The 20,005-nt window shown below is 34.3% G+C and overlaps 1 protein-coding gene across 2 annotated transcripts; it reads right to left on the bottom strand.

Moving 5' to 3' along the window:
* Positions 1-299: 299 nt before the first annotated feature.
* Positions 300-10,640, bottom strand: LOC131633525 (uncharacterized). Of its 2 annotated transcripts, XM_058904236.1 has the most exons (11): positions 10,314-10,640; positions 8,661-8,782; positions 8,436-8,560; positions 7,263-7,338; positions 7,148-7,184; positions 6,073-6,263; positions 4,937-5,227; positions 4,704-4,805; positions 4,529-4,579; positions 1,092-1,167; positions 300-853 (listed from the first exon to the last, which is right to left on the bottom strand). In XM_058904236.1, the coding sequence occupies exons 1-11, from the start codon at positions 10,501-10,503 to the stop codon at positions 678-680; spliced, it is 1,437 nt and encodes a 478-aa protein (XP_058760219.1). In that variant the 5' UTR covers positions 10,504-10,640; the 3' UTR covers positions 300-677. The 2 variants fall into 2 exon arrangements, with proteins under 2 accessions (XP_058760219.1, XP_058760220.1); XM_058904237.1 differs by lacking the exon at positions 4,529-4,579.
* Between the last annotated feature and the right edge of the window lie 9,365 nt (positions 10,641-20,005).

Below are 20,005 nucleotides of genomic sequence, written 5' to 3'. Positions count from 1 at the left end.
TTTGATTGGTTGGTTGATGTAATAAATAATTGTATTTACTGTTTACTACAACTAGGATTTCAAAAGAATACTTCCTCTTAAATGAATTATAAGTTAAAATGATCAAACAAACAAATAGTTGGTATTTTTCAAAATTACCTTGTGTTTAAATAAAGTGTAGGCTATATACCGTATCTTGTAAAGAAAAAAAAAAAAAGAGCCAGATATAGTATCATAAAATATTGGACAAATTATTAACATAGCTATCACCAACAAAATTTATAACATTAAATTTGAATGTCACGCCACTTTTCCATCTCTTTAAATATGAAAAACCAAATTCAAATCTATATTCAGTAATGCTGAATGATGTAGTCAAGAGTTTATAGCCAACCAATTTAAGTGCAATTGCCAAACATACAATATCAACCCCTAAAGAAAATAAAACTTTCTTCTATTCCCAAGACAAGAATTGAACTTTAGAAACCATTTTCCTTCACATGAGGACTCACAAAATTTCTTCTAAAAAAGTATAAACCTAAATTTCTAAAGAATCATCACAAAACTACTATACACTTCTCACCAAGAGAAGGAAAATAAATGAGACTGGTCAAAAAATTTAAAACATAATTAAAAAAATGGCAGAGAAAAATGAGCTTTAACTCGGGGGATATAACACAAGAATCTGAATGACAGTTTCATGAAAATTTGGTGCCATAGAAACCATTTGATCCTGGGACTGAAATAGGTCTAGGTGGAGAAAAGCCAGGTTGCAAAACTGGAATGTGGTTTTGAAATGCAAAGTTTTGTTGTTGCGCGCTTGTTATGACAGATGAAGGCATAACAACTGGTATTGCTTGGCTAAATGTTCCACCTGTTTTTGAAATATAGAACAATTAGACAAAAAGAAATGCATATTATATTTGTTATTCAATTTGGATGTAAGAATTCAATTATGTTTCATATCAAAAGGGAAAGTGCAAATGAGTTTCTTTATGACATTAGCGTTTGGAATAGCTTATTTTCAGGAAATGTCACTTTCCTTTTGGTAACTGCTGTAGAGCACATTTGAAAAGAAAAACAAATGCAATAAAAAGATGTCATATTGTTACCTTGATGCTTTGGAAATTGGACGTGATTCATCAGGGGGCGGGTTGGGAATGGAGCCGTTGCACCATGAACCAAATCCTTCAATCACAAGTAGAAAGACTTAGTTATGATGATCAAATTAATAAACATTTCTGCAGGGAAGGAAATGCTTTGTACTATAGATTTGGCCGACCATGGAATTATAAAATATAGAAAAGTTAGCATAACTATTGGTTCAGTTTACAAATAGACACATCCATACATTTTCACAGAAATCATATCCCTTTATAAGGATCCATAGAATACTTGAAAATCAGCACCACTCTTATCATCTGATTGAGAATGACTTTTATTATTATTATTATATTATATATTATACCTAGTACAGCTATCTCTATTTTATGAGATTTGTACAGGTGAAATAGACCCGTAATTTAGGAAAATATTAATAGATCTTGGTCAGCATTATGTGAATTCAACTCAGAAATAGTATTCAGTAAAAGATATCTTTCAACTTGATAACAGAGTTCTCTCGATTTGGAAGAATCTGTTTCAAGATCAAAATATCTGATAGCATTTGTCTTCCTTGCTTCTGCCCTATTATAGCTTGTTCACCCCTTCAATGTATCATGTTTTTCCAGATCAAAATAAAAGCCTAAGCTGCAAGAAAACCTACTGAAACAACCAAAGACAGTGCAGCCTAACTCCAAAATCCCACTGCCATACCTTTTACTTGCTGGTTCATGCAAGTGAACTTCACTGCATGTGAGTTCACACAACAAGCTTCTAGTGGCATGTAGTGGTTTGTCCAGCCACCATTCATGATACGGTTTATCCCACCATGCTTGACTTAGTGTCATGTACTCGTATTGGCAACCGTTGCCAGGCTGGCAAAGTGCGTCCAGTCCAATTCTTGAGGTCTCTTTTACCTTTGGTCCATAAGAGTCTCAAGTTTTGTATCTTTGGGTGTGTTGTCAACATTGTTTAAAACTTGATCATTATGCTAACGAATATATTTCTTGGGTTGTACTCACCCTCAAAATTGTCGCTCCATTGCCTCTATGGAGCGACAATTCATGATACGGTTTATCCCACCATGCTTGACTTAGTGTCATGTACTCGTATTGGCAACCGTTGCCAGGCTGGCAAAGTGCGTCCAGTCCAATTCTTGAGGTCTCTTTTACCTTTGGTCCATAAGAGTCTCAAGTTTTGTATCTTTGGGTGTGTTGTCAACATTGTTTAAAACTTGATCATTATGCTAACAAATGTATTTCTTGGGGTGTACTCACCCTCAAAATTGTCGCTCCATTGCCTCTATGGAGGTCACGTTCAATGATAAGTCTTTCTTCTCTAGTGCCCAAGTTCAGGGGGGAGAGTATTCCTATGTCACACTCATTCTTACAAAACCGGCTTGTAAGGTGAGGGGTGTCACTCTATATAAACTCTTTCAACGCTCTATCTCCAACCAATATGGGACATGGGATCTTCCCAATACTAAGTCTATTAACCAACAAACTTATCAGCACTTTCCATATCTTAACAGAACACTCTATATAAACTCTTTTAACGCTCTATCTCCAACCAATGTGGGGCATGGGATCTTCCCAATACTAAGTCTATTAACCAACAAACTTATCAGCAAGTTCCATATCTTAACGGAACATCACAAATCTTATATCAAATACAGAAGAAACCCAAATTTGCCAACATTTAGTCCGGTTATCTGAACTTAGTAAGCATTGAAGGTATTGGTTCTCCTACCCTTTCTCTTGATACCTTAGATATGCTTTTAAATGTTTCTACTAACCAAAATGAACAGCCTATTGCTCTGAGAAAAGGAAACATGGTTTGATTACCTACAAATATTTTGTAGCAGTAGTAGAGTTTCATTTCTTCTCTATACTCAGAACCTTACAATATTCCTAATAATAACAAGCCACCTTCATTTTCCCAAGAATATATGATTTTGATGTCCTTAAGGGAAATAGGAAATTAGGTTGTAAGACTGCCACTGTACGGTACCCATCAAATTATCATGGGATTGGAAATGATGAAGAAATTCTTACAGTTGACAAAGCTCAAAATCAAAAGTTAGTGCGAAAATGAAGTATTGTACACATATGTCCAAGCATATGCAATTGGTATTGTAAGCCAAATCATGTATGACTTGAGAGTGAGACATTTATAAGCAGTGTAGAATTTTACAAACCTTGAAGTTTATACCTGGCAGAGGACTACTATTAAAAGAAAGGTGGAGATCCATCTATGGAAGTGTTTATACCGATGTTGGCTATACAAGATCAGTCACAGATGGGATTCAATTTCTGGCTAATGCATGTCCTTGGACAGAAACTCTTAGAATTTGGGTTGGGTCTAACTCATCTCTACAAAACCGGCTTATAAGGTGAGGATTGCCCCCACTTACATACACAACACAGGCCATATCTCTAATAAATGTGGGACTAAATCCACCCCTTCAAACACACCACAATAATGTGTTGGAGGCTGCATCGAAGGCAAGCTAAATGCTGCAATTTAGGTGACTAGGGGCAGACCGCAATGAAGGCGGAAATTCCACAGAAACTTAGGTGCGCTGAGGAGTATAAACATAATGTAGTAGGCAAGTCAAGCACATAAGTTGAGTTCTGAGCCATAACGTTGGGAATTTGTGAACTACTATGGTTGAACATTGTGTTGGAGGACTTACGAGATGTACATGAAATTAGCGGAAGCTAGTGTTTAACAACAAATCAGACACTTGCATTGCACATATTCCAGTCAGCATGACATGACAAAGCATAGGGAGAGACATACACTTCATCAAAGAGAAACTAGACAAGGGTTTGATCACTACAACTTATGTTCCCTCAAGACATTAATTGGCAGGTGTATTGAATAAAGGACTTTGCAAAGCGTAGTTTTAGAACCTAATTAACAGACTGATAATGAAAGATACTCATTAACCAACATGAGAAACATTGGTGGGATTTTTCATCATTGTTATTCCTTGTGCAATTATCATTAGTTATATTATGAAAACACAATTGCATATGAAATTCAGTTCAATAGTATTGTGTACAAATCATCTTTTAATTTTTTATCCACTGTGAATTTCCTAATGTTCTATAAGACCTTCTATATAATATAGAAACAAAAGCATTAGGAAAATAATAGTGCAGAGCCAAACTAAGCCTAAGGGCTCTAACAATCTACAGCTGACTGTGCTGAGTCAGCACAGTCCAACTGAGATAAATAGTCAGCTATTCAGCTTGTTGTAATGTGTAACTAACTTCACACAGAAAAAATAACAGAAAAATGCAACTCTTTCTCTCCTTTATCTTTCTTCGATTTCTCTCTTCCTATTACTATAGAAGAAATTTCTTTCAGTTTTGGCTTAACTTTTATAAGACAAACTGAAGAAACTCCTTAGGTGAAAAGGGCTATAGACATGCTATCTTACGTGGGAAACTTGTTGAACATAGACTAGCTGGGTGGATCGTCCAGCCATAACCTGCACTCAGAAAAAAAGACAATATCTCGTGGGAACGTGTGATTCCTCCTAAACCAATTAATAGCTTTTAAAGAAGAAATATTAAATTAGATAGATGGCAGGCACATAATATCTGTGTACTTACAGCAGGAGAGCTTGATTGCAAATAAGCAGGTTCAGATAGAACTGGAGTGTAATGTGCAGCATACTGAAGAGGTTGTGTCCTATGTGCCAGTTGACCAACAATCTGTCGCCAAAGAAATCAAAAAATGACAAAAATGAGTTCCTAAGTAAATGTTTTTTGACAGTACCTGTGTAGCAAAGAAACATTCTCATGCAAACAAGAGAAAGAATATCAGTAAATTTGTTAATACATACAGGTTGTGAAAACTGAGAACCACTGCCAGCATTTCCAACTGTCAAATTGCCATACTGTGAAACCTTAACAGGCACAGAAGGTCGAGAAGCAAAAGTATTGAATCCAACTTCAGGTTGAAGAGTAGCAACATGTACTGGAGGAGAGCTATTTGGCATGTAAACCATATTTGGAGCATGAGGGCTATTTGGTATGTAAACCATGTTTGCAGTTGTTGGCAAAGCAGAAGGTGCTGAAATAGGATATACAAAAGACGGGGAGAAAATCTGGGCAGCTGGGTTGAGCTTAAATTCCTATATGAATGTCATAGAGAAAAAGTTAAAGGTATATCAACAAGAACTAAACAAAAACCATATTATATCAAAATTGGCATCGGCTATTTATCATGCTGCTACGTAAATGAAACTAAAATCTGTTAAAAATTAGATTAGTACTCTTAACTTTATAAATGATGGGGACGAATCTAAGGAGCAATAGAGGTGTTGAAGTTATTTGTTTTAGATAAAAAATAAAAAATAAAGCGGGGAAAAAGAATAAATGCTTGAATGTTATAGATAGTAGTTTGGTAGTAATTTGATACATAAGACTAAATATTAATCCTTGTTTACAAGGATCCAATACTTCAAATGTTAAATAAATACGGAAACCATAAAACAAATTATAACAATATCTTAAGTAATATAAAAACTAATCCTAAGAGATAATCTAAAAGTATGAAGTGATCTTATGACATAAATTATAACAATATCTTAAGTAATATAAAAAACTAATCCTAAGAGATAATCTAAAATTATGAAGTGATCTTATGACATAAATTAAGATACTACAATATAATATAAAGATATTATAAGATATTATTTTCTAATATTCTAACAAGATCAAAATTTAATAGATCACCCATTCAAAATGTTTAAGAGATACTATAGCTAACTTAGTATTAGGAAGAAATATCGGATGTATGAACTTTATTTAGCATACATTTCCAAAAATGACTTTCAGTTAATAAGATGCATTAAATAGGGCACAAATGCATCCAATGTGCTTTGTCATGACAAAATAAACCCTCCATCTACGTCCTTTTTTTATCAGGAACTGTATTGCCAGCATTTGTTGATGGAAGCTCAACTGGTTTATTTACCTTTGCATTTCTGGTACAATCTGTACCCCTTGGAGCAGATTTTTCAATAATTTTTGCTGGAACATTATGTGACGCCTCGCTGAGATCTTCACTTAGAGTGGAATGTGTAGATGTAGAATCTGGTGAAGTAGACCTTTCCCTACCATGAGCATTGGCTTTATCAGCTTTAACTTGGCCAAGACATGTAACAACTACAATGCAAGCACATAAGAATTGATAAGGGAACATATAATTATAAAAGAAATGTTTCTCATTTAGTGCTAAGAAGAGGGGATTCAATTAATGCGAGGTGAGATCATAGGAAATGGCTAGTTTTGAGAGAAACAGGTCTCAGCAAACTAGAAAATATAGGGGTGACATTACGTAAAACTCTTGGAAGAAAACAATGTTAACTTTTCCTATGTATACTTTGCATAAGGGTATCCATAAGGTGGAAAAGGATCCAAAATAACATGCCGTACGGCCAGGGACGGATCCAGAAATTCTAATTAGTGGGGGCAAGTTTTGTTTACTATAGATTTATATAAAAATAAATTTATGATCATTATTTTTTTTCTATCCTTATGATTCTTATCGATATGGATAAAAATAATAGAAGCTACAAAAATTTTAAAATTATTTATAATTTTTTTATTTGTTTGAATAAATAAATAAGAATGGCAGATAAAATAATTTAAATAATTTTTTTTTAAATTACTACGATCAAACTTGTTATCAACTTTATAAATAATATTTAATATTTTGTTGAACCAAAAAAATTAAGGATTGCAAAACAATACAGAATTGCCAAAACAGGATATCTAATTTAATGGGGGCAATAATTAATAACTAATGGTATTAATATAAAATTATTGATTATTTACTCAACAAATTATATTAAGTGGGGGCACCTGCCCCCAATTTGATACATGTAAATCCGTCCCTGCATACTGCACATTGTTCAACATACAAAATTTGTTGAAGTTCGCAAACTAATAAATGTCCACGAAAGTTATAAGTTATGCTTGTGCCATTTCCATCAATATTGACTGTAAATAATTTTACATGAAACAGAGATCAGAGAAATCCAACTCACTTTCATGGCATGAATCAGGGCTTTGAATCTTTTCATCCTGTGGAAAATCACAGCTTTAGAATTTTTTAAAAATAATCAAACCACCAAAAGTGCAGCTATGCATAAGTCAACGTACATTTTTTTCACTATGAAATTCAAACTTCTGCCTGCAGTCATCAGTCTTCCCTTTTGAGTTATTATCTCCAGCTTGTCTGTCAATAGAAAGTTGGCAGGGAACAGAAGGGCAAAAGAAAATAATGTCATAAATCTGCATTTTCTGAAATCATATATATTACAAATGCAATAATGTAACAAGTCCATCATACTTTATCTTTTTCTTATGGAAAATAGAACTGTATAGTGAAATAGTTCTATTCACTTTTGATATTTCATCTCCTTAAGTTGGCTAACAGTAAGAAGAGAGGGTGAGGGACATGGTAAGGATGAACTCTAAATTGATATTTGAATATGCTAAGTGGAATGAAATAACATTTCAAAAAAAAATGTATATCTAACATATGTAGAAAAGTGCTATCTAAATATCCATTTTTAAGTCAAAATAATAAAAAAATACTGCCAATAAGTACATGATACAGGAACCCTATTTGCCCAGGAAAAGAAAAAATACCATTGGGTAAATAAAGAATTAGAGAAGAATTCCTACTTTCTTTTGTTCTATTCACATTATTTTTAACAAACTGGTTATATAAATATGTTGTAAATAAAGTCTAAATCTTAGTATGTGAATGTGTTAACTATACACTACCAAAGACTGCCATACAAAATGACAGCATTTGATAAATGAAAAATTAAATTTGAACATATTACAAAAGAGCAATTTCAATCTTCTTACTTGAGTTGAACAATCAATACACATACATCTAATACCATTGGGAAACCACCCTACTAGTAATTAACAAAAACAAATTTGCATGCTGGCGGGTGGGACACAATCAAGTCACTTGACATTCCAATTTGTTATGTAAAAGTGTCCTACATTATTTTTTATCTTTCCCTTTTGTGAATCCACGATGTGTATGATAGAAACCAACTGATATACAAAAAGAAATAGGGAAAATCCTTTTGAATTACAGAATAAATCGCAGAACTTGCTTAACAATTTCATGTTGGGGTAGGTGCTTAATCAGATTTATTAGTATGAGAAAATCATATCAAAAGCTAAGACAATTGACAAGCAGTAAAGACACAGTCAATGCTTCCTTGGCGGTATGAAACTTAATAACAAAATAACTTGCCTATGCTTAACACATATCTCTGTCCATTTGAATGAATTTGATAAAGACAATACCTTGATTGATTAACCTGTTCTACATCCATTGAGCGGTTCTCGGAACAACAAACTCTGGGTGTAATTGCTTCCTCATCCTCGCCAGTTATTTTTCCATTATCACCATCCTTGGGAAGCGTTACTCCCTACGCACAAAGTCATGTGTACCTTAACCTTAAGCACATAGTTATATTCTAAGAAGATATGTAGTCATAAAAGATACATTGCATGGACAAATGGCTTTACCTTAGCAATGACCTGCACGAGATCCTTTGATTGAACTACTAGTGTATCTATCAAGGCCTCTTTTCCAACATTGCTGTGGCCATTTCCCTTCTTGGTCATCCTTGCTTGCTTCAAAACAATACCTAAACACGCAGCAAAGTAAGTGAATGCTGATGAGTTTTTAATTATATAACAGATTATAAAATTTAAATGTATTAGACAATTCATAAAACACGTGCCAGACAATTCAGATAAGTATTTCATAAAAAAATTATTTTTCTTTGCTTCAACACACCTTATACATTTCATGAACAAATTTCACACTCTTCTAATAGGGTTAAACATGTAGATTGAAGCAATATTATCAATGAAAGAATCAAACATATTAATTTGATTAGAATATTTTTAAATCTTTAAATAACATATGGATGAAAGAAACTCAAATACTATCAATATGTAGATGGGTCGATGTCCGATATTTTTTTACGTTATTGATGTCGGAGTGTCCGTGTGTGTCCCAGTGTCCATTCTACATAGTATATAACGCAAACAATTAGCTTTGTTATTAAACTTGCTCGTTCCGACCGTTATCTCGACGGAACAGCAAAATCAAGAAAACCGCACCAGGTCGTGTCGTTCCGTCACATATGGGTCACTCGGCTGGAACGAGTGCAATAATGGGATTGGGTTCAGAACAACGTCGCGTCAAAGCGGCCGCTCTGACCGTGTCAGTCGTAAATGATATTACCCTTAAATTTTTAAAGATAACACGGTTATTTTATTAAATTTTATTGGCATTTGCAAATTTATTTTGCTCAAGACTGCTAACTTTTATTTCTTAATAGAAATACTTCATGAACTTTGATTAATTTATTTTAGTTTTTTGACAATTATATGTGTATTAATATTAACTATACTAATATCCGCATCACTTAAAAATCGACTGTTCTACTTCCCGCTCCCGCTCCCGTTCCGTTCCATTTTTATAGATGGACGTGATGTGTCGTGCCGCTGTCCGAGATTGATAACATAGACAATTAGTAGTTAGTAATTTAGAACATATGAATTTTTCGATTGAATTGCTTACTCAATTTCTAAGATTCACCTCGACAACTGGAGTCACACAAAATGAATGAATCGCAAAAACTATCAACTGTCTTAATAATAAGATTCTATTATTTGGATTTACATATAATAGATGGAGTGAAATGGAACATGAAGGAATTCATCCCATCCTATTCCATCTAATTCTTCAATTTCCATTCCATTCCATCAGGTTTGGGCAGGTTTGGGGTGTATGTAATGAAATTGTTCCGTTCCGTCAAATTATCAAAATACACAAACAATAGAATGGAATAGAATGAAATTTATGTTCCATTCTGCTCCGCTCCGATTCATTCCATAATGTTCCATTCCGATCTATTCCATCAATCCATATAGAGCCTTAAGGTTTAAGCAAAATAGGTTACGATAACACCAAATAGAGTTGGGGGAAACAACAACAACAACAACAACAAAAACTCCATGATTGTTCAAGTAAGCTAACACTAATCATGAGAATTATACAAATTATACAAAAATATCACAACCTAATAGAGCTATTGAGGAAATCATTACAGAAAACAACTTTCCCATGAAAAAATTGAATAAACAAACGAGAGAGAAAGAAAGTACCGAAACGGTCATCAACAGAAGCAGTATAGAAGATTCCAGAATACACAGAACCATCTTTCACGTGAACATCAACTGGTAAACCAATGATATTCATAGTGAAAACTAGCATTGCATCACTCAGTGATTCACAATTCATTGATGAAAAAACAGTTTGATCCTTCGTCACCAAGCTCTTGTTTCTGTAACCCATCGCAAATCGGTTCTTCTTCTCTTTTCTCTCTAGAAGCTTCTTCTGCTGCTGATGAATTTCGCTGTGAATGATCGAATGAGAAGAGATCTGAAAGCTGCAAACGAGAATGAATATACTATTGTGAATTTGTGACTTGTTTTTTCTACAACCTAAATTACAAATTCATGTTTTATTCAAAAAAATATATATAATTAATATTTGATTTTATTTGATGATTTGTAAAAAAAAAAAGGTAATTTATTAACTTTTATTAAAAAATATTTAATAACTTTAATTGATATTCGTATTATTACTACTCTTCTATCCGCGCACGAACAACAATGTTCGCGCGCGAAATTATAACTTTTATTATTTTAATTTTATTTTAAATTAAATATTTAAACCGCCATGTAAGAATTAATAAATAAGAGAAATTAGAATTTTAAATAAAAAATTGAAAAAAATTAGAAAAAATTTATATATATATATATATATATATATATATATATATATATATATATATATATATATATATATATATATATATATATATATATATATATATATATATATATATAATGATGTAAAGTTTTACAATATATTACAATAATTTATTATTATAATGTTACTACTCATTATGATAAAAGTTAAATGTATTTAAAGATCTCATTGTGATTGTTTGTCAAAATAATTTTGTTTTGAATTTTATATTTTTTACTTTAGTATTTGAAAAATTAATTTATATTAAAAAATAATTTTATATAGAATATTTAATTTTGACTTCTTTAATATTGAGATTTTATTTTTATTTTTTTTGGGCAGATGGCTTAAAAGCACAAAAAGATATTATATATTAACAATTCTTTTACAAGTCTTTCCAATCAAGTTTCTCTTATAATGCCTAATAAGACTAATATGACATTAATGGTAATTAATTCTGGTCTGATTAGGATGAGTATAAATTAAATTATTTTTATTATTTTTTAGACCAATTTTGGCAATCACATTTGCACGCGTATTCGCTTTCTGGTATATCTTCTTCCAACGAACAACATTCAATCTAACCGATGTTTGTCTAATCTGTATCACCAAGTTTGTCACCTGACAATAAAGTTTCCCCGGATTCGTCATCAGCTAAAAGATATCACTACTATCCGTTTGAATTTTAAACCATTGCACCCCTTGATCAAGTGCCATATTAACTCTTTCTCACACACCCCATAATTCCGCATGAAGACTCTGGCATGTACCTAATGTCTTCGAGAATCTTGATATCAACTTTCCCTCAGCGTTGCACAACACTCCACTGCAACCCGCACTGTCGTTGCTTGCCATTACTCCATCTACATTCAGTGCCATCCAATTCACTTCATGGGGATGCCACTTGATAAGCATCACTCTTGTTCTTATAAAACTCATGATGTGCAGCTTCTTGCTACTCTTGTACTGTTGAACGCTAGCCAAGATGTGCTTATCCAATTCAGCAGGCATAACATATTGATGATCATTATGAACTTTTTGGTTACGCCAGAACCATAAAGTGTAACAAGCTTGAGCCCAAATATCTCTCAAATTATTACTATATCCGTTCAGATGATTCCAACCCATCAAATTCGAATCAATCCAAGCATCCCTATTAGCAGAGAAAAAATCAACAGCATGTTTATCTTGGACCAGAGAAAGCTGCATCGACCTAGCTATGATACACACCCTGAGAACATGGAGGATAATCTCCTCAGCAGTAGGGCAATGAGTGCAATAAGGGTTTTCCAAGCCTCTCCTATGTAGGAAAAGTTTAGTCTTGACTCCCCCGTGCTATTGAGATTTTATTTGAATCAACGAAATGTGACTAATTGAAATGGGATCGAATGAAATAGAATATAATTTTATTGTTGGAATTAGTTAAAAGCATATGGTATAAGGCAAAATAAAGTGTTATATATTGCATATCATTTCTTCACTTATCACCATTTTTTTATTCTTTGATTTGGAGATGACTTCATTCTATTTTAAAATATTTAAACAAAAAAATTTTAAAATATTTAAACAACAAATACTTTATATTATGTTCCATTTGTTTTAAAATATTAAAATATAGTCTAAATACATATCACATGAATCAATTTTAATATAAGTTAATTTTATTTTTAAAAAAATCAAAGATCAAGACTGCTCTAGAATCCTATTATGTGTTTGAACCAATAGTAGATCAAGAGTTCTGGCTTGTCTCTTAGGTGCTTAGTGTTTCTTCGGTGTTCTATGCGAGCTGATTTTGGTGAAAGTGGGTATAGTCTCTTAGCTTTAACCTGATTCTCTTTGGGTGGTGCTCTGGTGTGTAGGTGTTTCTCGAGCCTTTGCTTATCTTCACCTCGATTGATTTTAGGATTGCTTTTTTGTGTGTTCTGCTTTTGCTTTTGTTATACAGTTTTCTTTGTTTTGCTTTATTAGTTTGTTACTCCTTGTGCCATTTTTTTTTGTACTTCACCGGGTTGTTTTGTCTGTATTATTAACAATATTTTATCATTAAAAAAAATCCCAGATTAAAACCAAAGCTATAATTTTTTAATAAAAAGCTATATATATATATATATATATATATATATATATATATATATATATATATTTGTAACAATCAAAACTAAATATTTTTTCATAAAGATTAAAATTCAAAAGAGGTGGAATTACACGAGTAATTACCTATTTAAAATAATTCATGTTTGCAATATGGCCAATATGTTTTGGAATATGATAGATCTAATGTTGCATAAGAGATAAATGATAAAAACAACTTTTCTTCTTAGCTTTCATTAAGCTTCACTTACAATATATAGTAGGGTTTCTAAATATAAATGGGCCTAAAGCCACTTAATTCAATGACATAAAATAAAGAGAAAAGATGAACTAATAAAAACACCTCCCTACTTAACAATAAAAATCCTTTAACCAAACAGATTGGACTTTTTTTCTAATGGGCCTAATCTTTTGCTTATCAATACTCAATGGCCCAATGAGAACCTTGTCCTCAAGGTTCATAGAAGAAGAAGTGGGTGGGATGGTGAAGGGACTTGGGCCAAAGGAAGCATGTGGGCGGCCCGCTGAGGTTTCAAAAGTAGGGTTTACTGTAGAAGGGAAATGAGCGGTAGTGTGTTGAGTGGGATACAGGCTGGTGTTTTCTTGGGCAGTGGGGAATGATGGGAAAAGTGAAGATGGAGTGTGGGAAGAGGCAAATAGACGTTGGGAAGCAGAAATGGGGGCCACATGAGTTTGGGAAACAGCTGGAAAGGGACGCGTATCGGTTGTTGGTTGGACGGACAGTTTCTTGAAAGTACCACGCGTGGGAAGCCCAATGATAGATTCACTTGTGGGTACTTGATGCACTTTACTCCTCACATTATGAGATACATTCATTTTGTTCTTTGTCATCGTAAACACATCTCTCTCTCACACACACACACACACACATTTTTTGAAAACTCTTCATCTTTTTCATTTGAATGACGCAGTCAGAAGCCGCCCAAAGGAATAGCAATCGCTAAACCTTGAATGAAAACAGGGTTGCAAGCGCACACCCTATAGATAAGCTCCGGAGTCCACCAGGAATAAATAAAACTTTGGATTCTATTATGATAAAAGAGATAATCCTTATGGCCTTGCCAAAGGTTTTTAAATACAGAAAACAAATAAACGCTATTGGGCCTTATAGGCCTTTAATCCAAAAGAAAATTAAATGAAACAAATAAAATAGAAATTGCTTAAATATTAAAACTAAAATTGCTTAAATATTAAAATGCTTTCTGACGTGCAGTTTCTTCTTTGATACGCACAATCCTCCTACATCACTGAAGAAAAGGAAAATGGCTCAGCGTTTTCTTCCATGGCCTGATCCAAACGAACCTGACTACCCTCAACCATATGTTGTAAGACACTTGTGTTATTTTCTCTTCGATATCCCTTGTTTGTCATCTCCTCTTTGTTGTAGTTAACTTGTTTGGGCTTGTCTTTTGGAACAGATCATTGAGAAACAGTGGTGGATATGGATCGAGGTGGCGACCAAATGGAGTTTGGAGGGTCTTCAAAATTGTTACTTGCTTGTTGCATGGGAAGCGGCCGAAATTTTCTGGTTTGGTTGGAACCAAAATATGGTCGTAGCAAGGAAACATGAACCACCGGATGAACGCGCAAGGACGATGGAAGATCTAACATGTAAGCAACCTCCCCGACATGTTTGATGACTTTAAACGGTCCGAAATAACATTTTGATAATTTTTCTAATATTCTTCTTTTTACAGTGATTTGACGATACGGCTGAAGCTTGAGTAACACAAGGTCGCTGGGCTGAAAGGTAAAGTCCACTTTGTGCTTATTAGCTTGCTTTTCCATGGACACTCTGCTTTTCGCGATATTCTTCTTTAGGACTGTAATGATTGCTTGATGTTGTTTCAGAGAATCATCGAGCGGATCAAGTGATGAGTTTTCTTCTAAATAGGCTGGGAGATTTAGGGGATCACGACCATAAAGAGCCCGGAAAGGTGTCATCTGAATCGCTGAGTGAAAAGATGTGTTATACCAAAACTCCGCCAGATACAAGAACTTGTACCAACGTCGGGGTTTGATCAGCTGTCGCGCACGGATCAAAACGAGTATTTTAAAACGGTAGTATAGAGACAATGGCTCGAGTCGTATCGCAAGGATTCTTGATTATTACCAACCAATTGGAAATCGATTTAAAAGGGGGGTTGTTTCATGTTCAATTATAAAAATGAATTATAAAATAAGCTGTTATGAAATAAGTGATTATAGCAAACAGATTCACTGACTCGGTTCTTACCAATCATCGACTGCTAATATTACAATCTCCTAAGCGGAATGTCTATCCTATTTGATTATAATATCAATCAACAAGCGTGATTGACACTATGAGAAACATGTTCCTATTGTCGGATTAAGCATACGGTTATGAATCATGCAAATTAACAATTAAGCAAAGTCAACCGCCATTAAAATTGGGAACATATATCAATCAAATTAAATCAACAATATTATATGAAAATCGAATTAAGCAAACAACAATCTTATAACATAGCTAAAAGGAATCGAAATTAAATTGTAAATATTATAACAACCTCAAAGTTTGGAACCTAAGTACAGTAAATCCGTCCGAAGGTGTTTAGTTCTCCATGAATTCTTCAAACGTAAGAAAGTTTTCGTGAATAGTGTAAAGTGTGAACAATACCGCGGCTAGACCTAGGTACCTAGAAAGAATCAGCTATAATCGTTTATGACCCAACTGGGTCAAATTACAAAACCCAGTCCCACTACTAACAACCCAAAACTGAAAATAAACTAGTGCTGCAGCTTCAAACGTAAATCTAGAAAATATAGGCTCCGAATATGAATTTGACTCCAACACGAAAGTCATAGCTCTATCTCTCTCTCTCTCTCTCTCTCTCTCTCTCTCTTATCTTTCCGGTGATTATTAGAACGCCTCAATCGGATTTCTGGAACTCCAGTTATGATCGTTTCCGTGAAAGCTGCTAAAGCTGACAAATAAGTACGAAAATCAATTTAAGGCAAAAATAAAGTAACATATAAAAACATAGTAAAACATAAGAATAACCAAAATAAAGTAAAGAAATGCCTAAGTAAAAATATAGGAGAATGTGCATCAAGATGCACTGATCAAATTCCCCCATACTTGAACTTTTGTACTCCGAGCAAAATTAAGAATTCAAAACAATGAAACTTAAAAACGAACAGAGCATGCAAACTCAAAGTTTATCAGGGCACAAAGTGAGTAATTCAATTAGAGAGAATACTCACACTTGTAGCAAAATAACCAACAAGAAAGCATGCAAATTCTATTTATTTTTGTTTAAGAGGATAAACAAACAAACACAAAAGGAAAACAAAAACAAATAGGGAATTCCCTCCCCCACACTTAAAACAAGCATTGTCCTCAATGAAAGGACATAGTTATTAAAGTTGAGGGAGAGGATAAGAACTCCCTGATCAAGTTGCAGTATAGTTGGCGCTTCCAAAGAAAGCTCCTCGATGGTTGCATCGTTAGGTGCCGAACTTTCATGAAATAGCTTTAGGCACTGCCCATTGACCTTGAAGAATTTTTCAGTACCTGCACTTTTAATTTCTACTGTACCGTAAGAGAAAACATTAGTAACAACAAAGGGGCCAATCCATTTGGATTGAAGTTTCCCAGCCATAAGCTTAAGGCGGGAATTAAACAGTAAAACTTGTTGGCCCACAGAGAATTCCTTCCTATAAATCATCTTATCATGGAAGTGCTTAGTTTTCTCTTTATAAATCCTAGAGCTTTCATAAGCTTCTAGACTAAGCTCTTCAAGTTGTTGTAATTGGTGTTTTCTTTCAATACTTGCTTGTTGCATCTCCAAATTATAAATTTTTACCGCCCAATAAGCATGGTGTTCTATCTCTACAGGAAGATGACATGCCTTACCAAAAACAAGTCGATAAGGAGACATCCCAATGGGTGTCTTGAAGGCTGTTCTTTGAGCCCAAAGTGCGTCTTCTAGACGACGGCTCCAATCCTTCCTGTTCGGCTGCACCATTTTCTCTAAAACCTGTTTGATCTCCCTATTTGAGATCTCAACTTGCCCATTAGTTTGTGGGTGATATGCAGTAGAGACTTTGTGCACAACTCCATACTTCCGGAGTAAAGCTTCCATGGTGCGGTTACATAAATGAGTTCCTTTATCACTTATGATAGCTCGTGGTATTCTAAACCTGCAAAAGATATTAGACCTGATAAAATCTGCAACAACTCGAGAATCATTAGTCCTAGTGGGGATAGCTTCCACCCACTTAGAAACATAACCAACAGCGAGTAAAATGTACAAAAAACCAAATGATACAGGAAAGGCACCCATGAATTCGATTCCCCATACATCAAATACCTCACAAAAAAGCATAGGCTGCTGAGGCATCTCACTCTTGCGAGTGATATTTGTACCTGCTATTTGGCACTCTTTACAAGTGCGGTAAACCTAATATGCATCTTTAAAAACAGTAGGCCAATAAAAACCTGAGTCTAGGACTTTTCTTGCAGTCCTTTGAGGGCCAAAATGTCTGCCGACTTGATATGCATGAGAGAAATTCAAAATGGATGTAATCTCATTGTCGGGAACACATCTTCTTATTACTTGATCACTACCAAACTTACAAAGATATGGATCATCCTAAACATAATATTTGGCATCACTCTTGAGTTTGTGAATTTGTGTCGTGGATGCACATGTAGGAAAAACACCAGTAACAAGATAATTAACGATATCAGCAAACCAAAGAGTAATACCATGCACAACTAAAAGCTTCTCATCAAAAAAGTCATCTTGGATGGGAAAAAGATCTTCATCTCTATCTATTCTGCTCAAGTGATCAACCACTAAATTCTCAGCTCCACTTTTGTTTTTAATTTCCACATTAAACTCTTGGAGCAGCAACATCCACTGAATCAATCTCAGTTTTGCTTCCGGCTTCTTCAACAGGTACTTTAAAGTTGCATGGTCAAAAAAAACAATAACCTTGGAACCTAGCAAATAAGATATGAATTCGTCAAGAGCAAAAACAATGGCTAGAAGTTCCTTTTCAGTGGTAGTATAATTTGACCGTGCAACTTGTTTGGCTGATGCTCCTGGTCCCTCTGGATTCCTTCGGGACTTTGAAGAAAGCTACTTCTATCCTATCACCATCTGGAAACCTTTTGAAGAGAGTCTGTTGATGAGCTTGAAGAAGTGCATCCTCTGGCTATGGTTGTGTGGAAGCCTCAATACAATGTTCTGACTGGCGACTTTCAGTCTCTATTCAACTGGCTTAGGGAGAATCCCTCTGTTAAAGCACCAAATATGGTATATCCAGAAGTTGAATACCCACCATAACCAGTTGCTCCAACACCTCCGAAAAAATTGGCTGAAATACTTCTGGCTCTTGAAAATCCAGATGTTGAGATCTCTGCTCTTGTTTATCATGAAGATGCTTATGTGTTTGAAGGTGATGTTGAGAAACATCGTGCTGAGAAAATTCCTGTTGAGGAAAATCCTGGAGATGTTCTCATGGTTGAAGCAAATGCTGAGAATCCTCCTCTTATGGACAATAGCTTTGATGCTTCTTCTGTTGGACCTTCTGTCTCTGTTTTGATAAACACTATGAAGGCTCTTCAACAGAATCAAGCTGATTTGGCTACTCGTTTGGACAAGCATGAGGATACTCATGAGGAATTCAGATCCTTCATCAAGGATCAGAAGGAAGACTCTGCTGAGATTAAAAACCTTTTGGCTGTCTTAGCTTCTAAGCTTAGCCAGTCGTAGTTTGTCTTTGGTCTTAGCTTGTTTTCTTTGTTTTTGCATTTGTTTCTATCTCTTCTATCATTTTGTATCTTCTGATATTTTATCAATGAAATTCTATCTTCTTCACTCTGTGTGTCTTTTGCATATGAATCTTTTAATGCTTTTTGATGTTATGACAAAACATGATAATTGAAATTGATTTATTATATCAGTTGCTGGGATTAAGTCTCAACATTCCTAACATTATTTGCAAGTTCTATGTTTTTGATAGTCTTTTGCAGGATTGAAGATATTCTGAAAAAGCTAAACATGAGAAGCAAATACATGGGAAAAGCAATTCTAAGAAGAAACATGTTCTCAGAAATTTGAAGCAAGCTTAGTGCTGTGAAGCTTCAAGATCAGAAGCAAGAAGAATATTCTGACACATTCATGCTCTGATACATTTTAAAATGTAAGAATGCTCTGATACATTCAAGAATATTCTGATACTATCAAGCATGCTATGATTCAATTGATTACATGGAGAAATTCAAAGCTCTGAAGCTGTCCTATGGAAGTAAGAAGCAGAAGCTCTGAATGTTCTGAAGTTCTATGCAAAGTGAAAGTCTCGACTGAAATGAAAAATACTCAGGGAAGTCTTTTATTTATAAAATTCTTTTAGTATTAATTTCAGGGGGGGATTGTTAATCTCAAGGGGAGACATATTCACACACTCTGATTATATGCTTATGCTATAACTGTGTAATTGTCTTTGGTCATCTGATATTCTGGTTACAAATTCATATCAATTATATATGTTTTTGTCATCATCAAAAAGGGGGAGATTGTTAGAACAAGATTTGTTCTGATCAATATTCTATGTTTTGATGATAACATTATATATGAATTTTGTATAAGACAATGTGGTACTCTAATCCTTTGCATTTTCCATTTCAGGAAATACATAAAGAGTATGCACAAATCAGCACTCAGAAGCACTGACTCAGAAGGTTCTGGATGGCTACATCAGAACATGCTCTGGCAAGACATCAGAAGATGGTCAAGCAGAATCAGAACATGAACTATGAAGCATCAGAAGAACATGAAGTCAGAAGCATAAGCACTGAAGTTCTTATGGTATCACACTCAAGCTCTTCAAAGTTAGAAGACAAGAAGATGATCTGCACCAAGTTGTTGACTCTAATATTCAAACGTTGTTATTCACA

The sequence above is a fragment of the Vicia villosa genome, unplaced genomic scaffold (assembly GCF_029867415.1).
Source record: "Vicia villosa cultivar HV-30 ecotype Madison, WI unplaced genomic scaffold, Vvil1.0 ctg.001134F_1_1, whole genome shotgun sequence".
NCBI lineage: Eukaryota > Viridiplantae > Streptophyta > Magnoliopsida > Fabales > Fabaceae > Vicia > Vicia villosa.
This window is presented reverse-complemented; position numbering and strand designations above follow the sequence as displayed.

Coding starts and splice junctions, on each gene's coding strand:
- LOC131633525 (XM_058904236.1), bottom strand. CDS start 10,503: ATGGGTTACAGAAACAAGAGCTTGGTGACGAAGGATCAAACTGTTTTT. Junction 5,228..6,072: donor ATTGTACCAGAAATGCAAAG/GTAAATAAACCA, acceptor ACATTCATATAG/GAATTTAAGCTCAACCCAGC. Junction 854..1,091: donor CCAATTTCCAAAGCATCAAG/GTAACAATATGA, acceptor TTTCAAAAACAG/GTGGAACATTTAGCCAAGCA.